The sequence below is a fragment of the Mustela erminea genome, chromosome 16 (genome assembly GCF_009829155.1).
Source record: "Mustela erminea isolate mMusErm1 chromosome 16, mMusErm1.Pri, whole genome shotgun sequence".
NCBI classification, from domain to species: Eukaryota; Metazoa; Chordata; class Mammalia; order Carnivora; family Mustelidae; genus Mustela; species Mustela erminea.
Window position 1 is genome coordinate 18339374 of NC_045629.1, and position 20148 is coordinate 18359521.

At 43.4% G+C, this 20148-nt stretch overlaps 1 protein-coding gene across 6 annotated transcripts in view; it reads left to right on the forward strand.

The window, feature by feature from the left end:
• The first annotated feature begins 729 nt into the window (after positions 1 to 729).
• The window catches only part of ADHFE1 (alcohol dehydrogenase iron containing 1), a 39296-nt gene continuing 19877 nt past the window's right edge, over positions 730 to 20148 (forward strand). For 2 of the 6 annotated variants that reach the window (XM_032315709.1, XM_032315710.1), the window contains exons 1-10: positions 730 to 1111; positions 7931 to 7968; positions 9792 to 9838; positions 10555 to 10608; positions 10801 to 10955; positions 11101 to 11297; positions 12871 to 12948; positions 14063 to 14168; positions 17126 to 17278; positions 19551 to 19649. In XM_032315709.1, the coding sequence (XP_032171600.1) occupies positions 1047 to 1111; positions 7931 to 7968; positions 9792 to 9838; positions 10555 to 10608; positions 10801 to 10955; positions 11101 to 11297; positions 12871 to 12948; positions 14063 to 14168; positions 17126 to 17278; positions 19551 to 19649 (992 nt within the window). In that variant the 5' untranslated portion in view covers positions 730 to 1046. The remainder of the gene's footprint in view (positions 1112 to 7930; positions 7969 to 9791; positions 9839 to 10554; positions 10609 to 10800; positions 10956 to 11100; positions 11298 to 12870; positions 12949 to 14062; positions 14169 to 17125; positions 17279 to 19550; positions 19650 to 20148) is intronic. The other 4 variants (XM_032315711.1, XM_032315714.1, XM_032315712.1 and 1 more) reach the window with 4 other exon arrangements.

Genomic DNA, 20148 nt, shown 5'->3' on the forward strand with positions numbered 1-20148 from the left:
ATTGATCTCTGAAACTTGTCTTTGTAAAAATGAGTATCTCCTGAGGAGGACTCAGGGTAGATCCAGAATCCAGGAGAGCCTTTTTGCTGCTATTACATGCCCATGAGTTACTCTGCTCAGGTTTTTGGTCTGACCTTTGATAGTATATTAAAGTTGGGAGTTAATCTTTTCTCAGTGTTGCCTCATCTTTAGAAATTGCTATGGAAGAAAAGATTAATTCAGATTTCATGATACTTTACTAAAAATACAGATGTTCAATTGTTACTGTCTTAGGATACTTTCTGATTAAGTTAAAGTTGAATTTTTGCCACCATTGATCAACTCTCCCCCTGGGAAGTGGAGCCCTTGTCCCTGCTAAGCCCTAGAGTATAGTATAATCATGGAAGGTTTGTAACTACTGATGAAACTATTTAATGGTAGCTTAACTTCATCAAAGGCTATTCTAGAGCACTTAACACCTTTTAAGTTCTCACCTATCCAGGATGTTTTGTTGTTGCTGTTTTGTTTTGGGATTTTTCTGTGGTTTTTCTTTGCTTTTGTTTTTAGACTTTAGATTTAGCAGTTGGACACAACACTGGCCCTGTTTTAAAACAAACAAAAAAACACGGACTTTTTGCAAGGTCCTTATTTACTATTAAAACAGTTTAAATGCAATGTCTTAATTTATTTGGAAAGCAGGAAGGCAAAGTAGCATTTTAAAGGCATCAGTGGAAAAAGAATGCCCTTTTTTCCCTTTTCCCATATCCCCAGTATTTGAAATAAAGGGTTTTAAGTAGGGACACTTAAGGAAGCACCCACGATCCTACAAAGCAGTTACCTTTACAGCAGTTTCGGAGGTGGTTTGGTGGGACTGCTGGTAGGCCACTTGAGATTTTGACTCCTGGGAAAAAGGTCCTAATCCAAAGAGGGCTAATGCTGGGGCAGGAAAATTAGCATGTGAGGGGGGGCAGTCTCCGCCGAGAGGGCGGGAGCTGGAGGCCGGTGGCTGGGATTGGCTGGCGGAGGGGCGGAGGGGGCGGAGGAGGGGCTACTGGGAGGAAGACTGCATGGCCATGGCTGCAGCCTCCCGCGCCCGTGTCACCCACTTGCTGAGGCAACTGCAGCGAGCAGCGTGAGTGCAGGGCCGACGGGCGGGCGGGGGGACGAGAGGATGCCACCGTGCCCACGCAGTCCTTCTGGGGGCCCCGCGTGGTCTTACTCAGGTTACTTTCGGAAACTCGGGGGAGGAGATCCCACTGCGCGTGCCCTCTCCACGTCAGAGCCGTGCGCCAGGTGGGATCGCATTGTAGCCGGGCGCCATGGAACCATGCACAGGGCAGCTAGGCAGGATGCACCTTGCTTGTTCTACCGTTAAGGAAATAGGCGCAGAGAGGGCAATGCCTGGTCCCATGTCATGGCAGACATTGGAGGGCTTGGCACAGTGACCAAGACAAATGCGTATATCCAATCAACACATTTGTATTGGGTGTATGTTATGTACCAAAAACTATGCAAGGTGCTGGAGATAAAAAGGTGTAAGACTCTGGAGCAGTTAAAACGCCCGTGGGTAATTGGATGAGGGGACAGGGTTTGTGAAACAGGCCTGTGAGGAACAGAAGGGACAGGGAGTGCAGAAGAGAAAAACGGATGTGAGAAATTGTCAGGAGCTTCACCCCCTGGTATGTACAGGATGTTGGGGTATTAAATGTTTTGACATGGCAGACCCCGCCCCCATCCAGAAATGGAAGGTATATCGTAGACCCCTGATAGTATTTGTGGGATGTACAAATGCACAAGTCAGCCTGGGAAAACGTGTAAAATTTTGGTCTAATAGAGATAAGAGGAAAGGAGGGGGACTAGAGAGGAATTTGAGGTAACTGGGAGGAGCAATGCTGTTGGCAAGAGATGTAGTTCCAGGATCAAAAGAAGTTAAAATCTGGACCTACCTTCACTGAAGGAGGCGAGGGTGTAGAAGACAGGCCCTGAACAAGAAGAATAAGAATATAGCACTTACGAGGCACTTACTATGTGCCAGGCACTGTCCTACATGCTTTACATATGCTGTTAATAGTAACTGTAATCCTTACAACAACCCTATGCCATACTATATTATTATCCTTATACTATAGATAACAAGAAAACAGCATGAAGAAAAGGAGTCTGTCCAGTGTCACACAGCTAAGCAAATGGCATAGCCATAATCTGAACCCAGATATTCTAGCTTCACGGTCCTTGTTCTCAGTCCTATGCTAAAGAATTTGAATTATGTCCTGCAGATAATAGGGAATTCTGGAAGCAATAGTTCTAATACTTTGAAATGCCCAATGGGGGGCAGGGAATTCCATGGCTAAATAAATAGGAAAGTACCGACTGTTGCATAGTGCTTTTAGGGTCAGGATAATTAGCAAACAGAAGGCTCTGAGACGTCCTAGAGAGATGGAGGGGGAAAAAAAAAAGGTTAGCTGTATTTAAACTCTTTGTTCTAAATCTGTGTTACCACAAAACTTTTTATCAAGCAACACTATTCATATCCCTTGGAACCAGTGTCCTGAGAACATGTTTTTGGAATGGTTGTATGACAAAGGAAGGTGGCATGATTAGAATATGTCCAAGCTTTCTGGTGGCAGTGTACAGTGGAAAGGAAAGGCTAGAAGTAATTGTAATGCTCCAGCTAAAAGGTGATGGCTTTGGGAACCAAGGAGAGCCAGCTGGTACATGGGGTAGATGTGAGAAATACTGAGTCTGTCAAAATCAGCAGGATTTTGTATCTGATAAGTGAGATAGGAGGAGAAGTTGAAGTTTCTAGATGGGGTATTAGGTAAACATTGGGGTCATTTACCAAAATAAGACTACATGCACATTAGCTGTAGGAGGAAGATGATAACTTACCTTAGGAACTTCAAATTGGACATGCCTCAGGTGAAAAAGACCATCAGCAGGTAATTGATTACATTGTTCTGGAGCTCAGAAGTGAGTTGGAACTCACCCACGTGTATAGAGGACAGTTGAAACTGTGGGTGTGGAAGTAAAGGCTTTAGCAAACTGTAAACACAGAGGGTTGAGAATGAGGTCCCCAGGAGCAGCAATGTGTTAAAGCAAGGGTGGCAAAATGGGGCTTATTTTTTAAATAGGATATGCATTTAGAAAGTTGGAGATTTCAGATAAAATTTTTGGAAAATTGGAAATGGCATCATTGGGCCCACATTTCATCTGGAAGGTCTGCCAGAGCTGACATGAAGTGGTGGCCACCTCCTCTGAACAGGGCAAGCATTCCGGCTTCCCGAGAAACCCTATCACATAGCCTGCCACTCATTCTGCACACCGGCTACACAGCCAGCCAGGAGCTCTGACCTCCCATTTACATTATCTACCAGCCGCCTTATGCACTTGCATTTGCAAATGATATGCACTTTGAATGAAGGAAAAGGAGCGAGTATTAAAGGAGGGGAACATGGCCAGAGAGGCAGGAGAAAGCCCAGGAGGGAAGGACTGCACAAGCTACAGATTTGCAGTGTTCTCATCCCTGGGAGTACAGCAAGAAACAAAACCACCTGATATCCCTGGTGCCTAACTGTAGGTGGGGCAGGTGGGGTGGACAATGAACCAGTAAAATTTAGGGTATATTACATGTTGATAGTATTAAAGAGAAAGTAAAGGAGGATGGGTCGTGGCAGGAGGGGATGCAATTTTAGAAGAAGACCTAACTATTAGTATCTTATTGCTGATATAATAAATTACCATGAACTTGGCAGCATAAAACAACACACATTTATTCTCTTACAGTTCTTAAGTCCAAAATCAGTTTTACTGGGCCAAAATCAAGGTGTGAGAAGGCCACACTCCCTTCAGAGGTTCTAGAGGAGAATCCATTATCTTGCTCTCTTCAGCTTCCATTGCACTTCTCGCAATGGTAAATCGTAGCTCCTTCCTCCGTCGTCACAGCCACCAATGTAGCCACCACTTGCTTCAGTGGTCACATTGCCATTATGTCAAATCTCCTTCTGCCTCCCTCGTATTAGGACGCTTCTGATTATTTGGGGCCCACCCAGATAATCCAGGGTATCTTTCCATCTCAAAATCTTTAATTTAATCACATCTGTAGAGTCCCTTTTGCTTTATAATGTTCACAGGTTCCAGGTTATTAGGACCTGGATATCTTCAAGGTCTCAGCCAACCACACTTGCTCTTGAGAAGGTAATGGTTACAGGAAGACCTGTGGAAGGTGGAAGGAAGAAGCAAGCCATGTGGCTCTCTGGGAAGGTACTCAAAGGTGGGAAATACCAGCATGGTTTCAGAACATGGTGACTGGAGCAGAGTGAGTGAGGGGGAGATGAGGTGAGAGATGCTGGCGGCCAAGGATGAGCCCAAGGTGTTTTGCCCTAACAAGTGGAAGGATGAAGCTGCCATTAAACCGGGGTGGGGAAGAGGCTTTAAGGGAAGACCAGGAGCTGAGTCTTGGGCAGGAGCTGAAATGCCTAACAGATATTCAAGTGGAGGTGTCGGAGGAGGCAGCTAAATCTGGAGTTTATGCAAGACATCTAAACCAGAAGGATGAGAGCACAGAAGTCACTCAAGACCATGAGACAAGGTAAGGTCACTCAGGGAGTGAGAGTGGAAAGAAAAGAGAGGGACTCATAGGCCGAACCCCAGGACCCTCCAGCATTCAGAGTCAATGGCATAAAAAGAAACTAGGTGAGGAACAACCTGGAAGCCAAGGGAAGAAAGTTTTCCATGGAGAAGGGAGTAGATAGAAGGATGCTGCTGACAGGTTGTACAAGATGAGGACTGAACTCAGAACTGAGTGGTATATTAGCAAGGTGAAGGGCATTCGTGACTTGGCAAACTCTTCGTGGAGTCACAGGGCAAAGGTCAGTTGGAGGGGATGCCAGAGAGAATGGGAGAAATTGGAGAGCCTTTACAGGACTATAGGCAAGGAGAGCGGTGGGGGCAGCATCAGGAGAGGGAAGAATAAGAGAAGGTTGTTGTTAATATAAGAAAGGGGAAAACATGGGACGTCTGGGTAGCTCAGTCCGTTAAGCATCTGCCTTCAGCTCAGGTCATGATCCTGGGGTCCTGGGTTGGATCAAGTCCCACATCAGGCTCCTTGCTCCCCTGAGATTTAGTGCCCAGGGGAGGTGCTGACCTTTACTAAAAACTTGGCCAGTTTATCCGAGCCAGTGATACTGGGAGGAAAGCCAGAATAATCAGGCCAGAACCAGAGGGTAGGTAAATGAGAGCCTTGCTCTGCCCATGGTTTCCTCAGCTTCTCAAGAGTAGAGAAGCCCATCAGTGGTTTCAAGCTGTCCTAAAACAGTGGGGGAACCCACAGTCCATTCTTCTTACCCAAGCTCAGGTTCTCTGTCTTGGTACACCAGGAGATGAGAGGAAAAGCTCAGAGGATTTTAAATATCTGCATTTACTTACTCATTTACTTATTTCTTCAGTCAGTATTCCTTCAGGTGGTATTAGTATGTGCCTGTTGCAGTGCTAGCCATTACAGATGAAGTTGTGATAAATGGCAGATCTTGTCTTGCCACCACAAAATTTACAATCTAGAGGCAGATGCAAACAGAAGAATGGTACCAACAACTCAGAGTGATAATGGTTCTAATGGGTAGAGAAGCATGGTACAGACCACAGAGGGAGAGTGCCTACCTGGGCCCAGCCTTAGGGAGGACTGCCCAGGGTGACATTTCAGCTGTCGCTAGAAAGGATACTAATTACCTGGAAGAAGAGACGGAAACATGTTTCAGGCAGAGGAAATGACAAGGTCAAAGTTCTGGAGGCAAAAAAGAGAATGTGTGGCCCTCCCATTCACAGAAAAGAATGAACTTTCCAAGAGCTCTGGAGATGGACAGAGATGAGGTTACCAGGCTAGAAAGATTAGCTGGGCCCATGAGGCAGGGCCAGGTCTGAACTTCATCCAAAGGGGGTGAGGGGAGAGGGCATCATTGGAAATAAGCTCCTGACCCTTGTGTGGCAAAGGTGGAGCCAAGAGAAGCCTGTTAGGAGCTTTGTAGTTATTCAGATGAGAGATGACACGGAAACCAGAGATTGGCAGAGGACCCACGAGAGGTGGATGGATTTGGCTAGAGAATTACTGGGGGGCCTTGATGTGTTTGCTATAAAGGGTGAAGGGTGAGCCCAGGATAGAACCCAATATTTAAGGAATGAGCAGAGTGGTAAAGGAGCTGGAAAAAGAATAATTAGAGGAAGCCCAGGTGAGTAGGTAGTCCTGGAAGCCACGGAAAGCATTTCACCCACCCAAGGAGGGGGTGGCCCAGTGTTCAGTGCTAGGAGAGCAAGGCGCTGGGAGGGGGGTAGGTCCTGAGAACTAGGAATACAGCAGGAAAGCTGGGACTTGTTGAGACAGCAGCCAAATTTCAGGGAGCCAGGCAATGTGTGGGAGGCAAGAAAATGGAGCCAGCAGACCTAGGCCAGGAGGGGAGACCCAGAGAGGATGAGTAAGCCAGCGGCGACAAAAGGTTGAGACTTTGAAGCATGAAACTCTTAAATACAATGACAAAGATCAAGTGAGGAGGAAGACTAGGAAACACAGGACTGATGGAGGCCCCAAGAAGGCAAGAGAGGATGGGACTCAAACCACAAGTAAAAAGTAGAAATGATTATTCAAGGCAGCCTCAGAACCTAAAAAATATAAAATAAAAAGGGGGAGGAGTGTAGGAAAGCATGTGCTCCCACGTTCCTGGGCATTGGAAAGTTTAGAGTCTGGAGATTTTCTTCCCTTTGCCTCCACTTTCTTGTCCTTGGAGGGTGTAAAGCAGGGAAAGTTCTCCAAAGAAAGCCCACCGGTGAAGGACAACACCTTGGCGTTCCCAACTGTACTTTCCCTATGGCAGCCTGTGAATGGCTCACACTGGCTGGGATGGTCCCGGGACGCTCAACACTTGGCATTTTCAACCGTGTCCAGGAGGTGGCAGCCTTGACTCATGGTGGTACTCGCACCGGTTTTCTGGCGGCTTTGACTTCAATCTGTTTTTGAGGTCTTGACCATTGAGTTGAACACTCTTCTTTCCTTCTCTACCTTTCTCCTCAGATGTTTTCACTCCAACTTTAAAGGGGGGATGGAGTGGTTGTCCACTCACATATCTACTTGGGACCCCACTAGGACAAGGTCCTCTGGCAAAAAAAAATAGAAACATACAACCCTTTGGTGCTGCTCAAATGCACAGCGAACAGGAGGAGAAAGGGACTATGCAGGAAACAGGAGGCTACCAATACGGAGAAGGGAAACAGAGCCAAGGGCAGAGAAGCAGAGTGGGAACTGACAAGAGGTGAGGGATTCGAGGAGGCCAGAGTGACGGGCATGAGTGCACTTTAGGCCACAGGGGAGCGGGGAGAGGGGGACACAGCCACAGGCCCTGGAGAGGGAACCAGCACATGGAGGCATCCAAGGGGCTGCAGGTCCCTGGAGCTGGGCTGAGAAAAGATGGAGGCATGAGGTGGTGACCAGTGAGGACTGCAGGCCCACTGAGGGCTTCTCAGAGGCCCAGCGTCTGCTTCAAGAAAATAAACACATTGAAGACAAAGAGAAAATACAAATTCCCCTGGGTGGGAGGAATGGGAGAGGAAGTGCAATGAGTAGTTAACCTTGGGTAAATTTGGTAGAAGTTCCTAACCTGGTAAAAGAACTGGGACCTCATAGACACTAAGACTCCATCTCAAACTTCCTTGTATCCCCAGAGGACTTATCTCAGCTTCCCGTACACATGTATTGAGCACCAGTTGAATAATTCCTGAAAGAATGATCCTGCAACACTGGAAAGACTGAGTGGACTTCCTGTCCATGATGATTTCTGGGGTTTCTTATGGAGCATTTGCCAATAGCTACTACTTTGATGGCATCTCAAGAGTAGAATGCAGTGTGAGTCACATTAAAGCATCCTATCTTCTGGTTTTCTAGTTTCACATTTTTTTTTCTTTTCCCTAGATGCCAGTGCCCAACTCATTCTCATACTTACTCCCAAGGTAATAATACATTTTGTGTTTTTAAAGTGGCCAAAATTTCCAAGCCCTCCATTGGCACTCATAATACATTTGGAAAAAATGATAAATCAAGGAAATCAAGGGATGTGAAAGTTGAAATGGTTACCTTTTCACTTGCAACCGGTAATATGTAGTTCTAATTATATGACAGTAGCTGAACGTGTGCTGATTGATTATGTTTGACTCAAGTATATATTTAATGCTATTTACGATAATTTTCTATTTCAAATAGCATTATTTGCCAAAGCTAAAAATGGGGGCACAGATGAGATTTTAAGATCATCTGAGTTAATCAAATTAATCAAGATGAAATCTTCGGACAGTCTTAATACATCTCAGGAAAGAAGGAGGCTAAAGAACAAAGGTGGTTCCTAGAAGGAAAAAACTTGTATCAATTTAAAAAAAAATTATATTTCTTAGTAATTAAAAATAATGACAAAAGTTTTCAGTTCTCACAAACATCTTAATCCTTCCCAACTCCATTGTCCACAGAGCAGCAGGAAGCTCATTGTAGCTTCAGCGTGTCCTCAGAATGTCACATGAATTACTGACACAAAAACTGATTTCACCTCTTAGAAGGAAAGGTCAAATCTAAACAGCACAGTGAGAATGGAAACAAGGGGGGCTGCCCGTACAGGAAACTAAGCAGAACCCACAGAGGAGCCTGTTGGGGAATAGAACAGAGAGAGTGACTGAGGGCTTTTTCCTGCCACCGGTGTGGTTCACCATTCAAGGCAGGCCAAGGGACCTCCCAGTCATTAATGACCGTCTGCTAGGTGAAAACATGGCCAGCCTTTAAGGTCCTCGTGAACATCTGCAGAATTTTGTCTTTAGCTGGTTCTTTCCAATTCTTAATCGATTTCAACAAAGAATTAGTAGTCTCCTGTTTGGGAGCATAAAATTAGTAAATTAAAGAAAGATAATCTCACTGTTTTCTAGATTCAGTTTGTCTTTTCCTAAACTTCAGTAGCAAGATTAATAGATTATTTCTTTACAGTAGATAAGGATCAAAGAAATTTGAATTTTGACTAAGGATACCCTTGCCCTCAAGAATCCAAAGGTAGACTGTTGTCTAGTTGTGGTCTCTTGTTCTTTAAAAAAAAAAAAAAAAAAAGTAGTGGAAATTATTGCACACTTTTTTTCAATCTTATGACTGACGAGGAGTGATGACAACAAGGATAAAACTCATTAAGCGGGGCTGTCCTGTTCTGATACGACAGGAAATCATTTCTGCCATAACTAAAACCTGATAACATTATAAAGAAGCATCAGTTTATAAAAATTTTTATTAAATCTTAGAAACAGAACTAAATTTTTACATATTTTAACTTGAAAAATATAAATATCTTACTGTGGTAGCTTTTTCTCTATGGAAAAATATTTTAATTCAAACTGATCACAGTTGTTATAAGAAATGTAAGCAGGACTCTAATTAATTAATTTACTAATAATTGTTCTCTAACAGTAATCTAACTCCAGAGTCTAGAGGGTATTTTTTCTAGAGGATTTTTAGACATTGTTTCAAAAGTGTATTTTATTTTCAATGAAGAAAATATTTTAAATAACTATTTTCACACAATCAGAATCAAGTTAGCATTACATTCTCTTAAAATGCAGATTTTAATTTCAATTTGATAGGCAACAATGAAACTTGAAAATACATTTTAGCTAAGGCTTTTCTTTTAAAGTAAGTCTTTTTAAGGGAGATGCTTATGTTCACTGCTGAAATACCAATTTACTATCAAAAACCATTATTTTTGCTTTGTTTTAGAGGCCTACTCTAACACTAATTTCTACATTTCTAGCTCCTGGATTTGCACCTTCTGGGAAAACAACAGATTATGCCTTTGAGGTATATATAATCAATCCATTCTTTCTTTGATGATGACTTGAAAAAATACTAGAGTATTTTGCTAGTGTTTCTTTTTGTTTTTTTTAATTCATGAGGGATGGAGAGAGAGACAGAGGCAGAGAGAGAAGCAGGAGGGACTTGATCCCAGGACCCTGGGAACATAACCTGAGCCGAAAGGCAGATGCTTAACCAACTGAGCCACTGAGGCGCCCACTAATGCATTATCTCATTTGAAATCTACTATTAATTGGTGTTCCCTAATCTCATTATTTGATCAGACCGCATTTAGCAAAGTCCCTTGTTGGGGTAATGGAATACAGATCTTCAGATAACATGAGTAATGTTTAGATATTGTCTTTTGTTCAGCCATCAAAACAGGACAAAGTCCCAGTTCTACAGACTCTCCAACTTACATATGTTGTAGGTTACAGCTTAGTTTTGTAATTATAACAATTCTAAAAGAGGTCCAAGCAATCTTTTGAAGCAAGAACAAAGGAGCAATGAATTCTGATGAATTTTTATCACACTATTATTATATAATTATTTGTTTAAATCTCTGTCTCCTCCTAGTTCAGGAGTCATAATTAAAATGAAGGACATGCTAAGGAATATATACTTTATTCTCCACACAATAAGGAACGATTCATTTCATTTATAGGTTTTTAGAAATGAAAGACACCTATATCTAAGTCTTTTTTTGTTTTGTTTTTCCACAGATGGCCGTTTCAAATATTAGATATGGAGCAGGAGTTACAAAGGAAGTGGGAATGGCAAGTATTTAAGATTCCTACAGTCTTTTTGTTAGAAATATTACCTGTCTTTTAAAGCAAATGCAAACTGAAAACAATTCTGAGTTCTTTGTTTTTAAAAATGTGCAGTGTTAAGTTGGCCAGAGAGAGAGAGAGTCTATTGCAGTTCTCGGGCAATGAAACCTAACGTATAAATTATTTTTGTTGTTTTAGGACCTACAAAACATGGGTGCTAAAAATGTTTGTTTGATGACAGACAAGAACCTCTCCCAGCTCCCTCCCGTACAAATGGTTATGGACTCCCTAGTGAAGAATGGCATAAGTTTTAAGGTTTATGATAATGTGAGGGTGGAACCAACAGATAGAAGGTATTATTTTATTGCTGCTATTTACTTTATGTAGAAGCCAATACATCTCACTGTTGCTTAAAACTTGCTCCAGGCCTTTAATGGTGTGGCAGTTTATTTCTGAAAACAATAATGACATGATGGCTTTTCTTTTCCCTTCTCTAAGCTTCATGGAAGCAATTGAATTTGTCAAAAGGGGAGCTTTTGATGCCTTCGTTGCTGTGGGTGGAGGCTCCACCATGGACACCTGCAAAGCCGCTAATCTGTATGCATCCAGCCCTCACTCTGATTTCCTAGACTATGTCAATGCCCCCATTGGGAAGGGAAAGCCTGTGTCTGTGCCTCTTAAGCCTCTGATTGCAGGTAAAGACTATACGTTTTATTTTGCAATTGGCAAAAGGTCTTAGGAAAGATGTAAGCCAGGAATTTTAGGCTTTGTTTCCAAAGCTTTCTGATTTCTTCATTTCAGTGTAGTACAGTGTTTGGAGAGCAGAACAGATAGCAGTTCATTTATGTTTTAAAATTCTGATCATTATTGCACAGGCAGACGATTTGGGTCAGTGGTGGGAAAATTTGCAGATTTATGCTAGCTAGGCATAGGCAGTCATTGTGTGAAGGAGGAGGGAAGGTTATCGTTTCCATATTATTAGATGCCTCTGTTGGCAGGTTTGTCTTCTAAACCCCTCTCTGCTTTGTCCCATTCTGCCAGCCACCATGGAGTTTAAGGGGAACATTCGCTATTATTTTTCTGGTGTTGACTCAACCCTTTCTTCCACACAATGGCTCTTCAGCTGACCTGGGGCTTTGTCTCTTCTCTAGGACATGTGGCCAGCATGGCCACATCTCTCTGGACAACATCTGCTCTGTGGCTGCCCTGGGGACAGACACGCAAGTCCAAGTCAGAATGGCTTGTCTGTCTCGCACAGAGCTTGGGATCTTTGGGTCTTTTCTGCCCTCCCTCCTATTTTATGGCTGTTAGCGTATTACTGCTTAAAGTTTTATAGTGAAAATGCACTAACTGGTAACTGGACAATATCTGTCTGAAGTGTTGTCCTCTCTCTTCTCCCCCTTAACTGCCCCCACTGTGAATGGGCCCCATGATGGTACAGGAGTAGGTTGAAGGCAGATGAACTGCTTTGATGTGAATGAGCAATCAGCAGGGAGCAACATAATTGATGTCTGGCAAACGGAACCCTCTGGTGAAACTGTGTCAGCATCACACAGAGGGGTGATTAGTAAAGTTTAGAAACTTGACAGAACTACAAAACCACGGAGCCTAGCAAAGGCAGAACGTTACTGTGCTTACTGCCAGGAGGGAATAAAGATGTCTTTCAGAGAAGGCATATAGGAGCTTTCTAACCGAGATGCCGAGCAGCCGGCCTCTGAATACCCGGCTGCAGCTGCGTAAGCTCGGGTGCTAGAGTTCCTGGGGTTCCTAGCTGTTTATGCAGAAACAGGACACATAATACATGGTAAACATACACACGTGTTAGTACAGGCATGGACACCATACGTACAGGTCAGGCCTGTATACTTGCTGGCACAGGCACTGACATCATGCATATGTGTTAATACAGGTAAAGCTATCACACATACTCATCAAAGTGCGCGTAGACGTTAGACATGCCTACACGTTATGCAGACATGAACACCGTGCACATGAAATGTGTGCATATTAATGTAGACATTGCCATCACATATGCATAGGAAACATGTTAATGCTGACAGGCACGCTATTACACATGCATGTAAATGCAGACACAGGCAGGCATATGAAGCATACATGCGGATCAACGTAGATACGGAACTCACGTGAGCAACAGGGGGATCAGCGCTTCCTTCTCTAACTTTGTTCCTTGCTTCCTCAGGCTGAATTAAGTATCTCCACTGACCTTTACTTAGATGCATTATGTAAATTAATGTTATTTTATTCAAGTCCCAACTACCTCAGGAACTGGGAGTGAAACTACAGGAGTTGCCATCTTTGACTATGAACACTTGAAAGTAAAAACTGGTAAGAACTGTGCCCATAAAAATCGTGTTTAATTCTCTCTCTTACCTTTCAACCCCGCGGCCTTTTCTTTAATCCTAATATTTAAAAATCAAGGAGTTATAGAGCTAAGGGCATGTATATACACACATTTTCTTTTACCAAGTACATGTAAAAATATGAAACAGTCTAATAAACTTCTCTGAGAATTACCTACAAAGCATATTGAAATGCCATAATCTTGATTGGCCATTTCTCTGCTCAAGTTAGTAACTGTACGTCAGTGCTGAATGATTATTCCCTTTCTTGGACATCTTTGCAACACTTTTTTCCTTTCAACATTTTAAATCAATTTCATTGAGATACAATTTTTGTATAATAAAATGCATACATTTTAACAGTCAGTCTGGTGAATTTTGGCAAATAGATATACCCATGTAACCACTATCCCAATCAAAGTATAAAACATTCCTAACACTCCAGAAAGATCCAAAGGTCCCAGGCCTTTGTAGCAGAATAAATTGGTATTTGGCTGCACATTTATAGTAACTTCTCTTTTTAAAATTAAATGACATTATCCTTTGATGTTATTGAAGATAGCAGTAGCCAATACTTGAATTCTATCTTACAGTTTTTCAAAGACTTTTACATAATACTTTCTAATATGAGCCTTACATTAGCTATGTGGGATAGAAGCCCTATATGGTTATGATCTAATGGAGAACTCAGAGAGACTAAGTGACTTGGCCAAAGACACATAGCAAGCTGCAGAACCAGAACCCAAACCACCAGTGTGCTAGTAAACCAGCTCTCTGGCATTTAATCAGTAAATAAGCCCCAGTTTCTAGTATTGGCCAGTTTCTTTGGTGTAAATACTCCCACCATTGCCAGTGACATCATTCAAACCAGAGTTGGGAAGAGATGTGCACACTTGGCTCCTTCAAACAAGGAGCCTCAGACCCACTGAAAAACCCAGGTTTCTGACTCCAGATCTCTTTCCACTGTTCTTGCTGCCTCCCTTCATGAGAATGAATCTCATATTTTTAATTTTTTTAAGAATAAATCGTTATCCTAAAGTAACTTAATTTCTTAAAATGGTGTCCATACCTTTTGCCTCTGTTGAAAATCCCTGTTATAGGCATTGCTTCCCGAGCCATCAAGCCCACACTGGGACTGATCGATCCCCTGCACACCCTGCACATGCCTGACCGGGTGGTTGCCAACAGCGGCTTCGATGTGCTTTGGTAGGTACGAGTGCCAACTGGAGGGGCTTTTCCAGGCCCTGCGTCTCTGGACTGCATTTTCTTGCTGAAAGCACTTGCTAAGCATACCTCAGTCAGTGTTCCACAACCACCCCAACTTTGGCTGTCATTATCCCCTTTCCTAGATGAAAACATGGAACCTATAAAGGATGGTGACTAGGTGAGCCCCTGGATGAGCCTCAGGCCACTGTTCTGGATCGACTGTGCCAGCCACGGCTGCTGCCACAGGGACACAGGGAAAGGAGTGGGTGGAGTTGGCGTGCAGCATCTCAGGCCCACAGCACCTGCGTCTAGGGCTACAGGAAACAGGAAACGGTCAGGGCTGCCATGGCATGGAAGAGGGCAGGGAAGGGAGCGGACATCCCCGGAGCGGGACTGTGCTCACGTGTCAGGACGTCGCACACATCCCCACCTCACTACAGCTCTGCACCACACGAGAAAGAAACCTGCCGTGGAGATGTTCAGTAACTTGACAGAGTCCTGCTGCATGTTCCCTGGGCTTCAGCTGCCATGGCTCCCTGATCCGTGTTCCTTCCAGGGGCCTCAGGGAGACCCACGGACGACTTTCGCATTCAGCATGTCCCAAACTACCTATTTCATCTACTTGCACATGTACATTTTTTCACATTCTAACATCTGTGAACTCAGAACACGTCTTAAGATCTGTGGCGCCACGGTACGGTTTTCTTCCTCAGTGGTATTTTTAATGATGCGTTTTATAATGCATGACATCTTAAATTTGATGAAATCCCAATTTATTCTCCACCTCCTCCCACCACCTCACAACTTCTCCTGAGTCTCTTAAGTTAGTGAGCAGCAGGGCTTGCTATGAACTTCTTTCTTATGTCCACACATAGCCCAGTACTTCCTACCACTTGTCTTGCTGGGCTCTCTCCTGTCTGCTCCCTCCTCTTGAGCCTCATTGTTCCCACCTTGGTTCAGACCTGCCCAACTTTTGCTTGGATAATTGCAGTGGTTTCCTCGTCAGTGTCTCTGCTTCCATCCCATAGTCCTTCTGTCTGTCCTCCATACCGGCCTCAGCAAGTTTTCAGAATGCAATATAATCATCACACATACACATATACACACACCTCTACCTGACAGTCTTTTTGTGTCTTTCCGCGCCTACTGCCAGACGGCCAAATTTCTTTGCCCTGGCTTGTCCCCAGTGCTCAGCTCTTTATCTCTTCGGAGAATTCATATTCCAGTTCCGCTGGAGCACCCTCCTCTTGATGGAGACTTTGCTGACAGCCTCCCCACCTTTCTTCTCCTCGGGTACAACTGACCACTCCATCCTTTGCTCTTCTGCATTGGGTGGACTTCCCTTTCACATGCCCATCTTCACTGCACTGTGAGCTGGATGAGGACAGGACCATCTTACTCCCTTCTCATCCCTGCCCCTTGGCACAGTGACTGTCACATCATAGGTATTTGGTTAATATCTCCCCACATGGATGCTCCATTCTTGCACTGCCCATAGATTGGACAGATTAAGAACCATTAAGCCGGGTGCCTGGTTGGCTCAGTGGGTTAAAGCCTCTGCTTTTGGCTCAGGTCATGATCTCAGGGCCCTGGGATCGAGCCCAACATCGGGCTCTCTGCTCAGCAGGGAGCCTGCTTCCCCCTCTCTCTCTCTCTGCCTGCCTCTCTCTCTGCCTACTTGTGATCTCTGTCTGTCAAATAAATAAATAAAAATCTTTAAAAATATATTAAAAAATAAATAAATAAAATAAAACCTTTAAAAAAAAAAAAAGAAGAAGAAGAAGAACCATAAAGCCATAGCATCCATCCACCAACTATTTAAAAGCATTTCCAATGGTTTGTTCAAAAGATGTTATCTGCTTCTCAGGTGTAAAAGAAATTCTCCATTCTAGACCAAAAACCATAATTCATGCCTGAAACAGTTCATCTTACATTGTGTTCCCAATGCATCACTGATCTAGATGGCTATGTTTTGTTGTGTTTTGTTTTTTCTCTCTTCTGCATTTGATTGATTGGAATTGATGGCAGGCCATCAGGTGGAGGAAATTCTGAAGCTTAGTCCTTGAAATAGCCAACCTTTAGCTGAGGGAATATCAGAAAAAAAGAACTGAATTTTATTTATTTTTTTTTAATTTTGACAGAGAGAGATGACAAGCAGGCAGAGAGGCAGGCAGAGAGAGGGGAGGAAGCAGGCTCCCTGCTGAGCAGAGAGCCCGATGTGGGGCTCGATCCCAGGACCCCGGGATCATGACCTGAGCCGAAGGCAGCGGCTTAACCCACTGAGCCACCCAGGCGCCCCTGAATTTTATTTTTCAGGCCAAAATTTAATAATGATGATGAACTGTAAGTTTTACAATGTGCTAGTCATTATTCTAAGTACTTTACGTGTACCCCCTCATTTAATTTTTACAGCAGCACCGGGAAGGCATACTATTATTTGTCATTGTCTTAGAGTCACAAGTTAAATAGTGAGTTACCCCACACCTGCTACAGGAAGGTCTGGTGCCAGGATTGGTCTGTGCTTTCACCCACTGCACTGTACTCTTAATAGAAGGCTCATGTAACTATGTCCCTCCTTAGGTAACAGGAGTTTAATGGTAAATATATTTTATAAGGAAATCATTTTTTAGATTCAGGGCTTTTCTTCATAACCCAAATAATGTAAAAATTCAACATCATAAAGATTTATTTGCACTAGAAAGGGGCCATATGTAATCCAGCAACATATACTGGTCAAAAAATAATGCTGTGACTATAAACTTCACTGTTAATTTCTGTAATAAGCAATGACTATTGTAGGCAAGAGTCTGACCTGGTGGAACGCACTGTGATTATCACTGCCACGGGGCTTATCTGCAGTGGAGTGAGTACTGAACATATCCAAGAGAGTCTGTAATCTGAATGGAAGGGAAAAAGAAGGTGCTTTGAATCTGTGTGTTTTAAATATGTCTTGTTAGCCATGCCCTGGAGTCCTACACTGCCCTCCCCTACCACATGCGGAGCCCTTGCCCTTCAAATCCTATCACCCGGCCAGCATACCAGGGCAGCAACCCAATCAGTGACATCTGGGCCGTCCACGCACTACGGATCGTCGCTAAGTATCTGAAAAGGTATGTGGCCCACAGGAGATAGAAACGGAATAGAACGGGTACCTTGCTGGCTCAGTCAGTCAGGCAAGCAAATCTTGATCTTGGGGTTGTAAGTTCAAGCCCCACATTGGATGTCAAAATTATTTAAAAATAAAATGAAAGAAAGAAGGAACGAACGAACGGAAAGAGAGAGAGAACAGGAAAACCACATTCCACCCTCACATAAAATGTAGCGTGCCAGATCCTGAAATAGCCTGAGCATGCCTGTTCACCAAAAGATTAGTCAGTGGATACAGAGGAGCACCAGAGACCAGCAAGCTCTGGAAGGATGAAAAGATGGGGAGGGATGCATGTGAGGACAGATGAAACCTGAGTCCTTCAGTCTGAAAAGGCAAAGGCAAGGGAACAAAATATGAGCCCCTGATTTCAGAAGGATGCATCTAGAAGGATTATTCATCAAAGCCTTGAAACCAGAGCTCAGGTGAGGGCAGATGTCCTCTGAGATTTGACTACACCAAGAGCTGAAATGAGACCCAGAGAGGCAGATGCTGGCCAAGCCCATGCAGGCCGTGTCTGAAGGCAGAGTCAACCCAGTAAGCAAACTCACATGAAGTGAGTTTAAGAAACCAATGTCTAAAGTTGTCTGTCCCAGGAGATATAAAAAGCTTTCTGTGGGGTGGCTGGGTGAAGGACATTGGGGAGGGTATATGCTATGGTGAACACTGTGAATTGTGTAAGACTGGTGAATCACAGACCTGAACCCCTGAAACAAATAATAACACTATATGTTAATAAAAAATAAAATTAAAAATGTGGCTTTCCTGAACTGAGATATGTTATAAGTACAAAATACACATCAGATTTTAAAGATATTATGCAGAAAAAAGAATGTAAAAATTTCAATAAGTTTTAGACTGATCATATCTGAAAGATGTTATAGTTAAATATTATTATAGTTTAAAAAAATAAAAATAAAAAGCTTTCTCAAAGATTTCAAAGGATTTATAAATGCTATAGCCATGATTGGCTCCTAAGAGAGCAAAGATATACTTAGAGATGAAAGCTGATCCCTGAGACATTAACACCTATTCAAACCCAGACTCACTCTTGTACACGTAACAGAAGGAAAGAGCACGGCAGGTTGGACCTAGATGTGAACATCGTGCTTCCTCTGGCCCCAAGCTGGTAGGTGTACCGGAGAAGGAGCTCAGACTGCATTTTGTCATAAAGCAAAGGGAAGGGGCACAGAGCTATTTCAGGAGACCATCGGGGAGCAGGGAAGCACTTGCTTGGGTAGTCGCAGATACAGATAGTGGTCAGCCAGCATGACACGGGGACAGAAGGCTTGGCAGAGCACAGTGGAAGGTGAGGGGACGTAAGGGACAGTAGGAAAGCTAAAGCCCCATCAACTGCTCTTTCATCTTGGCATTCAGGGAATAAGAAACGAACGCTGGGTTTGGAAAGGAGCCACAGATGCCTAACCATTCCAAATGAAAGGAGATAAAAGGCTGTAGCACGCTTACTGCACAACAGGAGCCCTTACTCCAGGCAAAATCGTGAACAGCAAGCCAGGGGTGTCATTCTTGGCAGTCTTCGGCTTCCTCCCTGGGGCAGGGTTTCTAAGCCAGCATATGCAGGATGGCTGAGCTGCATGTGCAAGGGGCCTTTGAGAATTTGCTTTTACAGAGTGGCGTCGGGACATCTAGAGCAAGCAAAGGCTCATCCTGCAATAACATCCCACTTCCATAAGGAAAAATATTAAAATAGTACGTGTGGTTTCAACAGATTCTTAAAGAGGCCTCCAGAGGGTTCTATTTGGGGCAGTGTCACAGAAAGAAAGATGGCCGGGCAGGCTGCTTTTAGCCTGCAGGTAGCCCCAGGCAACAGGGACTCATTTCAAAGAACCAGTCTGGGCCCTGTCCATTCGGAGTGTGTGTTTACTTGCAGTTCATCCACAGCTGCAGTCAAGCTCACTGACAAATGAAGAAGAAGAATGAGTCTTGGGGCACTTTTCTAGAGCACTCACAGTCCAAGGGTCAGTGCCTTGCTTCCCCCAGCACTTTCATCACATGAGCAGCCTGACAGCATATTTATTATGCCTTTGCCCAAAACCATTGATAAGAAAATGTGTTTCCCTTCGGTTTTCGTTGAGAAGACAAGGTGTCGTTTGAATAAGTTGCCTAATTTTTCTTCCTACCAAGTAGAATTTCTTTCTTCCCAGGTCTTTCCCTAAGGCAGCTCTTGATTCGATAGGAAATGCCAATGTTGATGTAGGTATTTATGTCATCCACAGGGCTGTCAGAAATCCTGACGATCTTGAAGCAAGGTCTAATATGCACTTGGCAAGTGCTTTTGCTGGCATTGGCTTTGGAAATGCTGGTGTTCATCTGTGGTGAGCAAACTTGAGATTTTATTTCTTCACCTAAGCTATTGCTTTTAATTTTAAAAAATGTTTATAATTTAGGACAAAGGGTAAGACCTAAATATGCTCTAGAAAAAAGAAATTTAACTGAGGGTCCTGGAATGTTTTCTTAATTCAAATGTAATTTATTGGGTCATAGATTTTTGTTTAAGTTTTATTATATTTTTTTAAACATACTCTAACCCTAATGTGAGCCTCCAACTCATGACCCTGAGATCAAGAGTCACGTGTTCCACTGAGCCAGCCAGGTGCCCTCATAGATTTTTTTTTTTTTAACAGCCTTGAGATACACACTATAAAATTTACTGATTCAAAATGTATAATTCAGTGTGATTTAGCATATTCATGGAGTTGTACAGCCATTACCACAATCGATTTTAGAACATTTTATTGCCCTGAGAAGAAATTCCATACCCTTTGGCTGTCATCCATCAATCCTCCTACACCCCCCAGTCTTAAGCAACTACTA